Below are 19,247 nucleotides of genomic sequence, written 5' to 3' on the forward strand. Positions count from 1 at the left end.
ATATGAATGTAAACAGTTTGCAAACATTTGATTAGGAAGGCTTCTAATCCTCCTTATTAGTTTTACCATTCATAAGAAATAATCAGTTTTCATGATTGGCTAAGACATCCAGTCATCTGATGTAAGAATGAATGCCTTCTTTTGGCAAATACAAATAATATCAGAAAGGGGTTTTGTGGATATTATTACTATAATATCCACAAAACCCCTTTCTGATATTAATCAACATATGCTCACTAGTGACTGGCTTCAAGAGGTATATCCTGGAGTTCTAGTGAGAAACAGTGACCAGTGGAGTTCAACCAGGTCTGTTGTGAGATAGTAACTCACTGATGACAATGGTGGATGTGTGGCTCGATTTCGTGGATTAGTTGGAGTTAGACATTAACGCCGTTGAATGCCGGCCGGCTCAGTGGTCTAGTGGTTAAGCGCTCGCGCGCGAGACTGTTAGGTCCTGGGTTGGAATGTTGCGAGGCAAGATCGTGGATGCGCACTGTTGAGTATTTCCACAATATGACGAAACGGCCATCCAGTGCCCCCAGGTTTTCCATGGTAGTCTAGCTTCAACTGACTCACGATCTCAACCATTGAAAATACAAATAACATATTCCTGTGGACTGCAAAGCTAGTTTTGTATAAATATGTGTGTGTACGTTAAAATTGCGAAATTGAGGATGATGACACAATTGGTTGACTTCAACTACCGGTTGATTCGTATACAGTGAAGTAGTTGATGATATTCAAGTCTATTCTCCAAAATCATTGGAAGCGTTGCATGAAACGAACTTCCAATTGACAAAAGCTTGTTAAATGGAGAAAGTTCATTGCGATCGCTAAAAAACTGTGTGTGAGAGACAATCTAACAACTATCATGTCTTGACCTACTCCTGCTCTCTCCTAAATACATCTATTTCGGAACTTTTCAACTCACACCGAAAGTGTCATTTTCTTCAGTTAACATTTTATACCTTAATCATGTTTAGGAAATATTTCATCTAAAATTCATTGTTTTTTTAACACTAACAAGGCATTCTATGCTATAAATGAAATGTCTGTACGACACTTTTAAGCTTTCAATTATTTTGAATGCATTTTCTTTCCTTCCATTTTAAACAACATTAAATATTACTATGTAGGGTTTGTGAAGACGGTCATTTTTCGTAGTTTAGATAACGAATTGACAACAGTCACACAATCATTGATAACCAGGGAACACTAGACATTTGTTCTATTCTTGTGCAGGACTCCTCATCAGTACACATCCAAGACCCTACCAATAATCCAACCCAGGACCTTCAAGTCTCGCGACAAGTGCTTAACCTTCAGATCACTGAGTTGTCATCCAATCATTTACATACCTAGGTCTAATCAATTCACGATATCAGCTTACTGCTCATTGTTTAACAGGGAACTTAATAAATCTGCCAAAAATTAGTGATTTTCAATCCTATTCATCACTTAGTATAGTTTTCATCTATTTTCTTTTTGCTTGATTTTCTTTAACTTTACACAGATTGACCAATCATGTCTTACAGATTTTTCACCAATCACGGCATTCGGTATTTTCGATGGTCATAATGGTCCAGAAGTGGCTGAACACTGTTCTCACCTTACACCGTATTTACTTAGTATAGAGTTACAACGACATATTTTATCATCGTCATCTAGTATTAATCGTAATTATTCTAAATGTATACCAGATATATTAGCCGAAATCTTTCATCGATTGAATAAATCAGTCAACAGTGGAAGAGCACAAAAGGTAATAATAGAATACACTTTTCGCTTAACAAATATATGTATATATATATGTTGTTTCAGTGCTTATTTTTGTATGAATATCGGTACATTTTTTCTTACTGTGATATATGTGTCGTTCTATAAAAGTTTGTGTGTATGCGCACGAGAAAAAGAGACTAATGTATGCATTATGTTGCCATTAATGTGTGAAACAAATGAATAAATATTGTCTTGTTCAATAGAGCAATAGTGTCGTTGTACAGAAGTGTCCATTCATTCCAGTTCATCTACTTGTTTTTTCATAACTAACATTAAGAGAGAGAGAGAGAAAAAATCGTATCCGACTTTATAAATAAATTGGATCAAACAGATATGTTGTATGATCTAAGAAAGCAAATATAAAATGTATAGTTAACAAAACTAAAGTGGATAATGTTAAAAGTAGGTGAAGTATTTGGAATTGGTGTTTTCAGTTTTTCTTGTCACGATAGCTTCCTTATTATTTACTGAATAACAAGTATGTAAAGACTACTTATATCTATTGTGTCTTGAGATTGATTCAATTAGATCACGAACGATCGAGATCCTCATAATACATAACTGTGTTCTATGGCGGACTCGATAGAATGGCAACTGACACATAGTGTCAGCAGTAATCCTAAAACAACGGGACCCAAAAAGACAGGCGTGCAGAAAAAGCTTGATATTCAACGAGGACAAAATTGAAGTAAAATAATTCTGTGCATTTAGCAGCAGAACGTGGGACATAGGAAAATTAGTAAACTAAAGGCGATAACGGCCAATCAGAAACTGCAAAGGCCGAGCGGAAATATGGATTCGAAAAAATGTACTCTGTCTATCATTACAGGAAATAAGTAACATCTATTTACAAATGACTTGATAACTTGAGGTTTTCCCAGCAATATCACTCTAAATCAAATCAGTCGGTGATATTCTTAATTAGTTGACGATTTATTGACTTGTTCTTCGTCCAGCTTGTTTCACTTACTCATTTTTTTTACATGGTTCGGACTATCAGTCATTTTATTCGTGGACCAATGTTGTATTTCGGTCGAGTATCTCTGCCTTTCTTCCGATCCGATTCCATGACAAATAACGTAGCGTGTTAGGGTAGGCGGTTGGTTAATATTCATAATATATATGACCCAATAGTTTCAACCAATTAAAGTTTATACATACTCATACGTCATTATACATCCAAAGATACTTGTCGCCACTCACTAACAACTTAATCATATCTTCAATCCTCAATGGACATATTCCACACCCGCAAACAATAGAGAACAATATGGAACATCGTGTTTTCACTCTGAAAATGGCATAAGTTGGTTATAAGTAAACCACTTTTCTGTATGACTCCTTGAGGTTTTATCAACTATTAGACCACTAGATTTTATAAGTTTCTTAAGGTAAGTGTAATAGTCAGTGGGATCAACTACTTCATCTTTGTTTGTTGTCAAATTAGACATCGACACAGATTAGCTGTGAAGCAGTGTTCATAGTTAATGAGTAATAAATTCTGATATCTTCAGCATCATCACTTAACAACATTGTATCATTTGTGTGTACCTAAGATCGATCAGCAAAATCTTCGAGTAAGCTTATTTAATCCTGTACATGTCGAATAACTTCAGTATAACTTTTCAAGGTGTAACTATGGTAAAAGTAAATAAAACTTGGCAATTACCTATTTCAAATATTCATCTTCTAATAGGTTACAATTCAATAACTGGTTTAATAAAATTGTTGTTGTTAGTAAATTCATACTCCCTCGAACTTCATCTATGTTATAGATATGTGATACTTTATTTAATATTACCTTTCTACTTTTCAATGTTTTTTTTGTTGGTTTACACCATATCAGTGATTGAATACGACACTTTTATATTTATATTTTCAAAAGATTTCTAGTTTTCTTTCCCATGTTAAATAACTTTTTGTCACTATGTAATCAATATTTATCTCTTTTTGTTAAGTAAGTATATAGCCGTTTTTGTTATAATGATCTTCTCTTGTGTCGAAAGCATACCAATTAGTCATTCATTTATTCATTTAATCGAAAAGAGGGTTGTAGTGAACGAAAGTACTAAGCTTTGACTATATACAATGAAACATTTCTAACTTCGATTCTTTTAACATTGAATTTATCAATCATAATAAAAGTTATCCTCATTATTACATAATGAAATCTTCATAAAAATAAATGATTATATCTTATAATCATTGACAATAAATTCTCTGATGTATAATCTGTCGTTTGATACTGCCCTCTTAACTTATATAGGTTTGATATTTTTAATCAATGGTCAAATGATTGAGATGAATCAGTTATATACATCTCTCTCTCTCTCCCTTTCTCTCTGTATGCCTTTGTTTACGTAATTTAGTCACATTCAGATTTAGTCTGTGACGTTGTTTTCCAAAAAAAAAAGAACCACATTTGTATTACTTATTATTTTTTTCATAAGCATATTGATGCATGAAAAATAAATGTACTCATAATATAATTTTAGTATGTCTGATATCATGCAAATTTATATATGTGTACCTTTAGTTATAAACATACATATACTACTCAACACATATACATAGACAATTGTATCAATATGCACATGTACAAAAAGAAGACGTTTATGATTGAGTGATAACACAAGTTTTGTTTATTTACATGACTTCATTTAAATCTATCACGAATCATCCTGTTCTCATTAGTTCTTCACTGTTCTCTTCTAACTTGATTATTTCCAATTGATTATTATTATTAGTTTTGTTTATTTGTTACACTTCCACCTACATAGCATTACCATTTTTAGTTTGTACAAGTGTTTGTATTTTGCCATTGTTAATATTAAGACCTAGGACTGATGTGTTTCTGTTAATATGTATGCATCCTGAGCAGATCACTTCGATATTACTATTTAATCACAAGTTTTTACAAGATAATTGAAGTTGGATAATGGCTAATAGTGAATTTAACCACAACAACTGGATCACGTGCTTTAGTGATCTCCGGGCTTAATGTATCAGAGCTCACTTTTGTCCTTCTCTGTATACTAGGTATTGCCTTCTCAACCTTGATTGATAACAACAGGCTAACTGGAAACTAGTTAAACCGTTGCTCGAAAATTTCCACCCATATATATGGTGATTTTGTGGATATTTTTGTATGTTTTGAGGGTAAATTTCATCGACTCAATACCGTGCTCCTCACAAACCTAAAATTTTTGGGTTGGATCCCATGAGATTTCTGAGTATGCACTACTGAGTACACACCGGTGTATATTCATAACAGAAACACGTATGTACGTGTTTGTGTGTGTTTATCACTTGACTACATAAATGCAAATAGCAAAACAAGTGTCTAATAATGTCTAATTTAATTCTTGATTCTGAAGACGTGGTTATTTCACCTTTTAATGTGATTATCGTCACCACATTCTTCATGTTAGACAGAAACTCAAGAGAGGTGGGGAAGGAACGGAAATTACTTATTTTTGTAAATGATATCTAGAACGATTGTACATAGTTAACAGTTTTCTAATATGTCGGTATGTATATAAATATAAAGGCAGTACACAACTGAAATTTTGTTTTTCAATGAAGAATTTGTTCATATTTATTAGTGAAAGTTGTGTCTTTATAATGAAAATATCGTTTGCATGAAAAGTAATCGAGGTATGTTGTGTACACGTTTATGCATGTATGTATGGTCATTTGTGTATGTGTGTGTACGTCTGTATTTATTTTTGGATCATAGATATTTGTTGTATAGGCTATTGTCTTGGCGGTATGCACATTTTATTATTTCATATTTTAGTGAATTGAACGTGTCTTCATTCTACTAGATACTGACTATATAAATGTACATACATATTTACGTTAGGTAGTACTAGTATTGTTTTCTTAGTGTCTAGATACCTCTCGGTATGCAAAATAATTCTGTGTTATAGAGTGATCTCTTTTATTGTACTGAATAAAAGTTCAACCAGTTTGTTGTTTAGCTCTTGCTGTGCATTGTCATTGTGACTTAAGTTAGTGGACTGTCGGTTTCAGTTTCTATGTTTATTTGTGAGTAAAAAGCCATTATCAAGCGCTCACCTCGAGACTTGAATTCAGTCCCCATTGGGACCGTAGGTTCTCATTGTTGAGGAGTTCTACATTAAGGCTAAAGCTAGCTGATCAATGCTTCCTGATTCTTAATGGTTGTCTATTTAAGACCAATCCCTCATGTAAACTTACTAATGTGCATCAGTTCGAGTTTTTATTATAAAAAAATTTAAACAGTACTTGGATGCTAAAACAGAGACTTAGAAGGATCACAACAAATAAAAAGCATCTTGATGCTTAATTTAGGGCTGTCTCACTTCGAGTTTTCAGTATTTATATATTATTTAATTGCATAGTATTTATTAAAAACTATTCTTCACTCAACTATCGTCATATCAAGACAAGAATTGAAAGGGAACAATAAACTCGAAACGCTGAGATACATTAGTATAAGACACCAGGGTTTATTTAAAATGTACATCAGAATATTCTAGCATCTTGATTTGTCCACTGGCTCTGATTATTTAAAAAGGGATGAATCAACGCGTTTTGGCATGAATCTGATCGGAGCATACAATAGTCAAAACTTCTTACTGCTAATAAATAACCTTGACGTTTTTTTATATATTTCAATTCCATTTCTACATACACAAAATGTGTGCTTTTAGTTAAATAATAATTTTATAAACGCATAATAATATACGTTATGATCACCTTATTTCATTGATATCCATAATCTAAAATTGAACTTCCATCTTTGTTGCCAGAATTTCATGGTTCACAATGATTCCATTGCACAAGAGTTTCTTTTCCTTCAAAATTATCTATCACAAAACTCATGTAACAATTCCGATACAACTTGAGGCAATCGGTCATAATTAAGTAAATGTATTCGTTCGTTATTTTCCTCTAATTATTGAATTTAGTATTGGTTAGCTGAATCACTCACACTCGAATAATACACACACACACACAATATGGTATATTAATCAATTTATTCATATAAACAAATACTTTGAAATAAATGTGTCTCTATTCTTTCCATACTTATCCATTGAATCTTAGTTTTTCTGTTAACTTCACTGTGTGGTTATTCTTTGTTTGGTGTTGGTTATATTCTGTAAGAAAATCAATAAATCTTTGTATTATATTTCCACTGCAACAGCTTTGTAATTGACAGCTTAGATAAAGATAGTACTTAAATGTGTGTGAGAGTTTATGTTTGTGTGTGCCCACTTGTATGGGAAAAACGGGGACAGGCCAAGATGATTCTTCCTTTTTTTATCTCATAGATGCTTTCTCGAAATGTTTGCAACATTGTTCGATGTCTTTGTTATTATCCCCGTCATTTCTTTCCAGTTAATTTTTCTTATTAAGTCGCTTCTATTTTTCTCTCTTTGTCCACTTCCTCATAAGGATGTTGTTTGATAGAGGTTGATGAACAGGTTTTATTTTTTCAATTTTATTTCTTTATGTCTCCCTATGCATATTCTTTTATTTATGTATTTCTTTTCTTATATTTATGAAAGAATTCGTAATAATCTACGTTCTTTGTGTGTCAATGTCCATGCAAAAGTCCTACTCACTTAAATATGTGTTATTGACAGCGCTTTTGTTACTGCTAATATTTTATTATCCTTTATCAAGTGAATAAAGTTGTTTTTTATTCTTTGTCCTCGAAAAGCCAGGCTATCAAATGAGTTTTCTTGAATTAGTGAATTTAGAAATCCAGGATGTTGGTTCCGTCCTATGTAGAACTTGTTAAATCAAATTTAAATGGTACATATCAGCAATGGAGTAATCTAAACGCTGATTAATAATAATTTAAACAATATACTCATTGAAAAAGTTAGTAATAATATGAACTCAGTAGTTCAGTGGGTAACTCTTCGGCATTTGAAGCCACTGGTACTGAGTTTCAGTCTGAACATGAACATGTCTACTTGTTTTTTTAAACAAACAAAACAGAAAAGAGTACATCATATGTTTTCATTTTAAAATATGTTCAATTTTCGACATTCAAGGAATTTGAAATCTAAAGTTACTTATTATTATTATTATTACCACTCATATAGAGTAAACAAACTTTTGTACGGTATCAGTCAGTCAGATGGAATAACGTCTAACTCCCAGATCTTAGCTAAAATATTAGTCGACCTAATCGCTAAAATTGGACCACCATCCTTAAAGACCTCTGGAGCCAACCCATCTGGACCAACTGCCCTTCCTCGTTTCAGATTAACTATAGCCTTTTGAACTTCTGCTAGAGTTGGGGGACCTACATCAATGTTCCATTCACACTGTCTGAGAATGGAGGATAGTTCTAGAGTAGCTGAAGGCCAGCTGAACTGTTCCGCCCATCGTTCTAAACGTCTGGATTGGGAGAAGATGTAATAAAGTTATAAGCAAAGATGGATAGTGACTAGCAGTGGAATCCATGGTACGCGTTTCGTCCTATTTCGGACTCGTCAACTGGATGTAACATCTCAGAGTTGATGTTCATCTTTCCTTATAATGCTTGTGACTTAAGGCAATATCGAGGCAATCCGCACAGGATGTACATATGCTAATAAGAGACTCATCAGTTGTAGTCCTAAACATCAATGAGAAGATTCAAATCAAAAATGAATTGTCATGAAGTTATTTTAAATTGTGGCAAATTTTTTATTTCCACAATCATTCGGAATTAACAAAACAAAATTTGTATAACCTAACTGTAGTTGAAAGAGTCAAATTATCTATCAACTCAAATCAGATGCCTTCTAATATAACCATACTTTTGATTAATCACTAAGTCATACCATACTTGTCTAATGCTGATCGAATTCTATCAATCAAGTTACAATATGAAAACTAATCTAACCGATTTGGCTAACATGACATTGGTCACTATTCAGTGATTAGTCAATTATAAAATTATGTTACATTATAAAAATGTACATTTGTAATTTTTATTTGAAACCACCTATTTTCTAAATATCAAGATCTTATCAATGATACAAGCAAATAAACTGATGCAATTTATTACCACAACTAATGATGAATGTGAAAAAAAGATTTGCATCTGATTGAAATAAGAGGTCACGATCAATATAGGTCTGAGGTTTTCTGACGACTGCCTCCAACCATCTTACATCTCAATACAGTGTACGTAATATCGGATTACTTAGATAATTAGGGGTCACATTTCAACTTTTTGGTCGATGGAATTCCTTAACTATTAAGCAGAACTAAACAAATGTGACATTGGTGACTGTTTTTTTGGCACAAAATTAGTTCAATTAGTTTAGTAGTAGCTTTTTTCCATCGTATTCCTTAATACATCATAAAATATAGTGTTTTGTCCAAGGTATGTTTATCATCGTTCCGCTTTCAAGTTCGCAAGGGTGGGATAGCGGTGGTTTTAGTCTTTACTTAAAACATAAATTCAACACTATATATATAACGAAGTCTAAAGCCACCGCGCGTTTTCCATTTTCATGGCCCATATTTCACATTTCGAGTGACAAGCAGTGGACCTTCATCTTAGTTGGTAGATCGATATTTCGCATACGCCACAGACAATCCAAGTTGATAAGAACTAACTGAATTTTCTGAATATATCCTGAGATTATGTCTGACACCATTTCACTAGTAGTGATTTTTCCCTGGGCTGATGTGAAAAATCTAAATGCGAAAAATTTGAAATGGCTTTTGATTTTCACTAGCCAAATTACTAACGTGAACACAGTAAAACTTTGATTATAATGAAAATGCACCATTCATATATATATATTCTTTGGTCCCGTTTTATCTACTTGTCACTGTTATTTTTAAAAATAACGTACGTTTATATTCCATTGCCTAATTTCAAACTTATTTCCTAATCTCATTGTTACGTAACTATTCGCTATATTTAACCGATTATTTTAAGTTAAGCTATTCTTTCACAATTCAAATTAACAAGTGATATTTAGTACCCGTCTCATCCCAGTTTTATTGTATGATATTGACTCTACTGCAATGTATATCCCGGTTACTTCGTATACACTTTGTCAACAAATCACTTTAGGGGACAGCATTCTGAACTTTCAATCTGTTGGCTTAATGCACAAAACGGTGGAACAACGTAAGAAGGTACCGTCCCAGGGCAGCTGGTGGTTCATACCTCGTTCGTTCCCTCAGGATCTAGAAGTCCATGTACAACATTGGTTTGAAGTTAGGGTCTTTTTTAACTGCGCCTTCCGTATCCACCATCCTAGTTTAAACCCTGAACGTTCACTTTCCATCCTCTCACTTTTGTAAGCAACACACCTCATAAAGATGGCTGATATGACCTCTTTGTAAGAGTTTATGAACGTATGGCTATAAGAGAGCATTTTTAGAGATAGAGGACTCCATTTACCCTCGATCGTACCACAATATTTGGGAACCAGCAATTAGATCATCGACACAGGTTTGAAAATTGTTGTTCTTCATTGGAAAGCCGACAAACAATACAGTTAAAAGTTCTTTTTTACACTAATGCATTTAGAAATTTATTTCACCATCCGGAATGAAGTTTATTTATATACTTTAGTAAGTGCTTGATCATCCCACTACAAAATGGTCATCATTCTAAATATTTTAACCCTGAGCAATGATTTTTTTATGCAACCAGGTAATATTGTTCAACTTTATATAACTATCTCTTTGTATTATGTAACAGGTATTATGTATTTACAATTTAACACACAACTCATTGTCTTCTGATTTTTTCTTTCCAGGAAGTGAATTATTAACTATCGTAAATCTCATAGTTTACGTCACAAATTTTTCTTAAATAACCATTACAAAATAAGAAGCACTAGATATCTGTTTCTTTCTAGGATGTGTCTCCCCAGAAATGCATAGACATGACCTTGACGGGGATCGTAACCGGGACCTTCAGGTCTTTCAACATGCGCTTAACTTTTGGAATTGCTGAGTTGGTATCAAATGATTTGCACTTCTAAGTTCCATCAACTTGGCGTATTTTGCGACCGTAAATTCTTCAAACTTTCAGATTTCAGAAAAATAAACTTTCAGACTGCTGTCTACCAACTGAAGGATGATGATAAAACGTGAAATTTAAGCTTAGAAGAGCCACCTACTTTCTCATCATTTAAATGGTGGATGCTAATCGAAACGAGACAAATCATCTCATGTCTCAGGGCTATATGTGAGTAGTGTGTTTTTTCTATCCAAAGTCATTTCCCACATGACCTTGTCGGTGTCAGCCTGAACATCTATAAATATGCATCAGTTATAATGGTAGTTTTACGCAGCTTTTGACAGTGGTAGCATTAGTAGCAGTATTCATAACCTTGCCTTTACCATGGGTCGTAATTCTTATACTACGCACTTCTACTGAGACCTACCAAGTATAGCTTATTGTTAGCGTGCTATTACTAATTTCTCATTTTTATTTTTATTTTTTTTATCAGTTTTGGAATTCTGGTACAACAGCTACAATATGTGCATTTGCTGGTGATACTATATGTACAGCTTGGGTCGGTGATTCACAAGCTTGGCTTATTTTTCCATATACAGATGATATTAATGATGATGGTATTATTAATCATAATAATATATTAAAAAGTAATTTTAATTGTTGCAATAGTAGCGTACAAGAGAATAAAAACAATGATCGTACTACTAATACTATTAGTAGTAGTAGTTTTCATGAGTCACCGGAAAGAATGTCTGTATTAATGGAAATCCCGTCATCGGATAAAAATGTCATTGATAATAATAATACACGTGTTATCAAGTCGACATCGTTGAATATTATGCCTGATCGCTTATCATCATCATTATGTAATGGAAGTATGCCTACTAGTCAAAGTGCTTCAATCATCGAGAAGCGTCATCATCAAAAACAAAATACTCCACAGTCGGCAATTGAAGTGAAACATTTCACTGAAGACTCTTCCTCATTATTAATGGATCAGGAGAATTCCATGCATAATAACAGTAATACTAATGATGAAATGGATATAAATGAATATTTAGGCATTGCACTAACTGATTGTCTACATCGCCCAGAATCACCTGTAAGTCGAACTGAAATTAAATGAATGAATTTTTACACTATTGGTTCAATATTTTCTTTCAGTCAAGTAAATACTGTATACTGTGGTCCGTTTTTTGTTCCTTTTCCAAAAAAGAATCTTTCCGTTAATTCTCTGTCGAATATATCAGTTCACTAAACACTTATTTTTCTTATATTTTAAGTAGACTGATAATGTCATATAAGACGACTTAATTACTTACACCTGTTACTCCTAATGGAGCATAGGCCGCAGACTAGCATTCTCCAACCCACTCTGTCCTGGGCCTTCTTTTCTAGTTCCATCCAATTCTTGTTCATTTTTCTCATGTCTATTTCCATTTCTCGGCGTAATGTGTTCTTTGGTCTTCCTCTTTTCCTTTGACCTTGAGGATTCCATGTGAGGGCTTGTCTTGTGACGCAGTTAGGTGCTTTCCTCAATGTGTGTCCTATCCACTTCCAGCGCTTCTTCCTGATTTCTTCCTCCGCTGGGATCTGGTTTGTTCTCTCCCACAGTTGGTCGTTGCTAATAGTGTCCGATCAACGGATCTGAAGTATTTTGCGTAGACAACTGTTAATAAACACCTGTATTTTCTGAATGATGGCTTTCGTAGTTCTCCAGGTTTCCGCCCCATACAGTAGAACTGTCTTGACATTTGTATTGAAAATCCTGACCTGGAGTCCTTCCGGGGGCTACTGCCGGTCCCAAGCCCGGATAAAGGAGGAGGGTTGGGCATGGGGTTAGCGTCCCCATCCCGTAGAAAACTAACTCGCTAAAAAAACGCTAACCAGAAAAATATATAAGATGACTACGATAGCTTAGATATAAATCATTCAATCTATAAAGTCTAAAACCCTCTCCAAATGTATCCACTTTAGCTACGAATTTTTCCTTATAGTTTCAAAACACTTATCATTGGACTTCACAATTATATATATACCCTCAGTTGATAGTCAGTATTATACAAAAAAATGATATGTCACAAGTTCATTTTAAATATCTGTCTCCGAACTTGATTTATTGAGTATTATATTTATTTTAGCTGGATGAATGCAACTACAGAGGGACTGCTATTCCCTCATTCAGAGTCATTATCAATGATTCATTTACTTAGGCTCCTATCACCAATTTGTAGAACTTAATTTCATGTTCTGTTTGGTCACCAGGTAAAAGTCTACACCATAATCTCTACACCTCAACAATAATTGTATCGTGTTTATCAAATATTTGTTAAATATTCCAATCTATTATTTATTCTCAGTTTTAATCACGAACCGATTTTAGACAGATCATCACTAAAAACGAGGCAGCACTGGATATCTTTTTCGTCTTAGTACAGGGTTCCTCAGCAGATCCTATCCAGGACTCCACTGGGATTAGGGCTCACGACCCTCGGTCTCTCGCGTCAGTGCTTAACCTCTAGACCACTGAGCTCACAACCAATGGTTTACATGTCTAATCTCACGATATTGAGCGACTATCTTCCGTTGCCTGACATTGATAAGCGTCTCACTCGAAATGGTTGAACTCTGCTGATCGCGGCTTATTTGAAAACTCACTAAAGTGTGAACAACTTCTCCCCTTTTTTCAGAGTAAAAGTCACTTTTTTACGTAGGGTTGATGCTGAATTTAATGTAAGATATTTTGCGAATCAAAAAGCTCATAAAATACTTATATCACAAAAATATTTTCCAACATCACTGTCATCTTAATTTTTTTCTAAGAGATATTAATGAAACTACAAATTTATTAGGTACTCTAATTTGACTCATGAATTCGTTCAGTCAGAGGACAATTCATTTATAGCTATCCCGTATAATGTGATACTATTTGAAACTAGCATTTTAGAAACTGTCAAAAGGGCCTTGTTGTTTATCTACAGTTTTCTTTCCATGGAACATTTCTATTACAATTGGTGAATTGATGATACAAGGAGTATTTTGAGACATGAAGTAATTTTCTTTCAATGAATCTAAAAAGTACTCTCAACTGATAACCGGTTTTGATCGTGGTCGTACGAACAGTTCCATGTTTTGAACCGCTTTCATACGATTGTCAAAGAAAGGGTTAATGGACTTCATGAAGTCACTTGGTAACAATGATATAAACATTATACCCTTTGACCAAGTCAGTGGCTATCTGGGCGTCGTAGCTCAATAAATAACGTTTTAGCGTTTGAAGAGAAAGGTAGTGAGTTTAAGTCCCAGTGTGAACACTAACACTAGGAGTGCAATCCATGTTCAACAAAGAAACCTTAACAATTTATATTTTTAGAAATATATTGCTTTAATTATATCATATTAGTAATCATGGGAATCGTCCTGCGTCTTCACAGTATTCGAACTTATCAGATGGACTAATTGTTTTAAATTGAAGTTGATATTGAAAGATCTGAAAATTCGGTTTTTTGTTTACTATGTTCCTGTCTTAAATAATTTTTTTTTAATTTTTCCTTTATAGTCCGAATTTGTTTCTATCCTACGAACTGGCGGTTCAATATTAACTGAAGTTGGCTCTGAAAATAGTTCATCTGTGGAGAATAAAATTTTCTATTCACATTCACCTAAAGATTCTATGATCAATTTAGCTGTAACTCGTGGTGTCAAAGAAAATACACCTAATAATAATTGTTTTAGTAAATGTATTTCCATACCACCTCTTGATAATCCAAGTTTAGTCGATTGTAGAGTTGGATGTTTATCGTCGGTAAGTCGATCAATTGGTGATGATGAAACAGCGGTTGGCTTGAACGCCTTACCATCCATAACAATTTGGTCAGCAGCTAAACAACAACAATCAACGCATCATCGTAATAAGACAACAACAACAACAACATCAATGCCTTTATGCTTGATTATGGCAAGTGATGGTCTATGGGATGTACCTTGTTGTTCTGGTCCAGAGATTTCACTAATGGCATGGCATTGGTATAAAGAGCATATTTATCATAAAAAGGAATGTAAAAATCACCATTCATTTTCTGAATTCTTAGTTAATTTAGCTGTGCAAAATGGTGCATCAGATAATATAACATGTAGTGTAATTTGGTTACATAAATGGAAACCAACAAAATTAAAAGGTTGGACTGTTGACTGTCAATCATTAGCATCATCTAGTCTGGTTAGATGGCCTAGACATTCACGGGTTACTTCACTAGTCAATGTAAATTCCCCTACTGATATTTTCTTAAGAGGTCCACGAAAATGTATACCATCTAAAATGCCTCAGTTTGTTTCTCAACGATCTTATTCATTAAATAATATATTTGATAGTGATTTATCAACTCCACGTTATTCCAGTCCTCCACGTGATATTGTATATCATCAGCCTGATTGTATATCTTCAGACTAAATCAACTAACTGTTATTATTTTGTACAAATTGTATGTTTGTGTATTCATGTTATTCTTCTTCTTCCAAAGTCTACTTTGTTTTCTTAATATTTCTTATGAATAAAACTTAATTTTTAACCATTGCGTATCCAATTGACTAATAATAATCATAACAACAATAACATATATCTACTGCATAAATCATTATACTACTGATTTATGACACTATCAAGTTAATGATATAACTGTGTGCAAAATAGCGTTTGCATTTGGGGTAAAATTGTTCTTGTTTTTTTATTACTAACTTTCAAAGGTCAATTTCCGGTTTCTTATTAACGTTTTTTTCTCTTCAAAAATATTAATGTATTCATAGCAATTTGTTTATTATTGTATTGTTCATTTTGTACTTTTTCGGAAAACAAAAAAAAGTTTAATTCATCAATTTAGTTGTTGCCCTTTTTGTTGTTGTTGGTGTCGTTGTTTATAGAAGGAGTATGTGTTACCTTGTTCATATGTTTATATGAACACTAATTAAGTTGTCTGCTTTCATAATACTACTGTTATTAATATTTATAATAATAGTGATGATTATAATTATTAGTATGTATTATACACAAAATAGTGTTATTTATATTGTTTGTTCCTTGTTGCTGTTGTTGTTGTTGTACTGTATTATGTGTATGGTATAGAAAAGTCATTGGGAAGAACAACGAATTATAGTCTTTCTTACATATAGTTCCCTTTATCTTTCTACTGGTTTTCTATTTTTCAAATGTGTCCATGTTTGTGTGTATGATGGATAACTTACTCTTTCCTTTTGGTTTTCTTGAGTTTATCAATCAATGTTGGGTAGTTGTTTTTTTTCTTTTTAAAAATATACTTCTATTTAGAAGATTTCAAACTATATACTCGTTTTTTTTTTTAATAAAATGACAGTTTGGATACACAAAGAAGTCGTTGATAATTGTTTTTGAATTTATGAACTTTTGTTATTATCTGTTTAGTTGCTATCATTTTTAGTTTGTATGTATTTTAAGATCATATATGGTACAAAAATGAATAGATTTATTCTTTAAGAATTCTGACTTTTTTTTTGAATATAAAGCTTTTTTAATGAACTTTTAGTTTCTTTCTTATCATATTGAAGATTATTGTTGATGTACTGTTTTTTGTATTAGTCTTCCGATCTATTGAGCTTACATAAATTCTCTTTCTTGTTGGAAAAATCTCTCAAACTATAAGATTTGTTACTGTATTCACATAGTTGAATAATATCTAGTTATAAAGTTTGACCAGGCTGACAAACACTATACACAACTGTTATTAATTGTAGAAAGATTACTTATAAATAATAGTTTGTTTAATATAGTACATCTTGTTGTATGAGTTCGAGAGATCTTAGCATGGTTGGGTTACTTGATGATCATGAAGTCAAAATACTTTTTAGGTTTTCTTGATTAATTTATAGTTTGTACATAATTTTATGAACTTAACACGATTTCTACATCGTTTTTTTTTAGTAGAATTATTGTGTAGGAAGACTGCTGGTCACATAATTCTTTTGAAGTGATTGTTTAGTTGTAAAGTATTATTTTCAGGCTACTATGGATTCTTTCAATATTGTATGTGTGTTAATTATACTGTTTGTTTAAATGAGCTGTTTGATGTATTAGTGCAAAACAGTCCGGGCAGTCTAATCATACAAATGCACACTTGTTAAAAGCATTTGAATATGTAAAATAAAAGGTCAACTAGACATATTGAAGGATAAGAGAAAAATGAAAATAATAAAGAAAACAATGTGAAACTTGGCACGCTAGATAATAAATCAATATTACCAGGGTAGGTTCAAGGCGATAACAAACTGTTTTTAAACACATAAAGGGAGTTTCAACTTCCGTATGATCAAGGCTTCAATTAACAGTATACGGCCCTGAACACATACAACACTACAATGGCTGATTCCCTATTGTCCCTATGACCCATCTCAACCGAGTGATCCGTGATGAAGAAAGAAATTTGTCTATCATGTGCTCTCATCTAACCATTGAGATTCGTTTATTTTTGTAACCAACTAGGTGTTCCTTACAGCCATAGAAGTTGGTGAGGCTGTTTGACTTTTCTACATTCCCTCATAGAAGACATGGTACGGCTCCTGGGCCACGATAGCTTTCCCTTTTTTGTGTTCTTGGTTTTCCTTGTCTAGTTGTTCCCAATCATCTGTATACCACAAAGGAGTGATGTATCACCTTTTTTCTGCTGGTAGTATTGTCATCCATCTGTTGTAGAGGGATTTGTGTATGTTATGCTTGTTGACATTATGGTTTGAGAGGTTATCTCTATTGGTTATGAGAGGGTTTGTTCTTGTTGACAGTACACTACATAATAGGCGGAGATGGTTGATGGTTATCAGGGTGCGCATTTCGTCTTAGTTAGGACTCATGAATCAAATGTACCTGCATCCCAGAGTTGATGTTCACTGTAGAACTCCAACCCAGTACCGTTCGCTTCAAATGCCTTCGCGTTACATCACGTAGTTCTGATAAACTTCTCATTGTATTATTCACATTTATCAAAAGAACTGTTTTAAATTTTTGATACTAAGATTCCCTGAACGCACTATTAGGTTAGATGAACCTGTTAACCGTAAATGTAAAATTGTATCGGAGTGAAACTTTTTTTCTAAATCTTGTTTGATAAGTCACACTGATTAAGTAATGATAACTAACATTGTATTTCTGTAAGCGGTGGCTAAGCCTTCATAACTGCCCAGAATCCATAAAGATCCCTCAATGAAGTCTCTGGAAGCTGAGAACTAATCTGAAAGCGTATCGAAGCAGTATTCAATAGATGCTTTATAGGAACACCTAGAAAAGTCAAGGGTTATGTATAATGTTTTAATTGAATAATCACTCTTTTTATTACCATATTCGGCATGTTTGCAGAGGTTTCTAGAAGATCAATATTATCTGAAAACTTATAAATGCACTTGACTTTTTGTACATAGAGTAGACTTAGAATCAAGCTTTCGCTCATATTTTGCGCTTTTCTTCCATTGTTCGAGTTGAAGTGTAGTCTGGTGTTGTACGAAGTGGCTAGCGATTCATTAGCAAAAATTAAAGCTAGCTATTTTTACAATAACATATTTCTAAATCAGTCTGTTGTACTTTATTTTGATCATCTGTTAATATAAATGAATATTCGAATCCTGTCTCGGTTTTACTTATAATATACGACATTGGGAAAAACAAAGAAAACCTATTAAAAAATTCATGAAACTAAGTGTTTGTAGTAGATAGAATTATGCTCATTCTTTAGTAATTTGTTTTTAGTTGGGGAACGATTGTAAACAAAATGATACATCAACTCTGCAAAAAAAGATTCTGATCGATATATTTTCTCAGTTGAATTCACAAGTCAATCTAAGCTAGACCACCATTGAAAACCTGGAAACATTTGACGGCCATTTTGTCCTATTGTGAGACTCAGCATTGCGCACCCACGATCCCCATGTGGGATTCGCGTAACCTGTTGACTACTGAGCTGGCATCCAACGTTGTTAATGTCCAGCTTCAATTGCCCCATGACCTTGGTCCACACTTCATTTGTTGTCTGAGGTGCATCCGACACGGATCGGATTCCATTAGTTACGGCTTCTCACTAGAACTCCAGGAGATCCATCTCGAGACTAGTCATTAATGAACACATGATTACTATCAGTATGGGGATTTGTGGAGATCGTAGTATTTTCACAGATGAATTCCCGATTCAAGTCCCGTTTAAGGGATCGTGGGTGTGCACTGCTGAGTTGTCCTATACTAGGTCGAAAAGCCGTTAAGTGCTTCCAGGTTTTCACTGGTGGTCTAGCTTAGATCGAATCGTGAATTCAACTGTGAAAATACTAGAATCTCCACAAATCCCCACACTGATAATCGATATATAATGTAAAGTACTTGTATGCCATAAATAAAATACGAAACAGTTGACACAAATTATAAAACAATCATTAAGCAGTTAGTTCCTTTGTTAATCTTTTAGACAGTTTAATGAGAAAACAA

The 19,247-nt window shown here is 33.5% G+C and overlaps 1 protein-coding gene across 1 annotated transcript in view; it reads left to right on the forward strand.

Annotated features, from left to right (window-relative positions):
- The window catches only part of MS3_00008053 (uncharacterized protein), a 29,794-nt gene extending 11,542 nt beyond the window's left edge, over nt 1-18,252 (forward strand). Inside the window, exons 5-7 of the mRNA XM_051216391.1 lie at nt 1,514-1,762; nt 11,253-11,861; nt 14,319-18,252. Coding sequence (XP_051066983.1) covers nt 1,514-1,762; nt 11,253-11,861; nt 14,319-15,209 — 1,749 coding nt within the window. The 3' untranslated portion in view covers nt 15,210-18,252. The remainder of the gene's footprint in view (nt 1-1,513; nt 1,763-11,252; nt 11,862-14,318) is intronic.
- The last annotated feature ends 995 nt before the right edge of the window (nt 18,253-19,247 follow it).

This window comes from Schistosoma haematobium, chromosome 4 (genome assembly GCF_000699445.3).
Source record: "Schistosoma haematobium chromosome 4, whole genome shotgun sequence".
Lineage (NCBI taxonomy): Eukaryota > Metazoa > Platyhelminthes > Trematoda > Strigeidida > Schistosomatidae > Schistosoma > Schistosoma haematobium.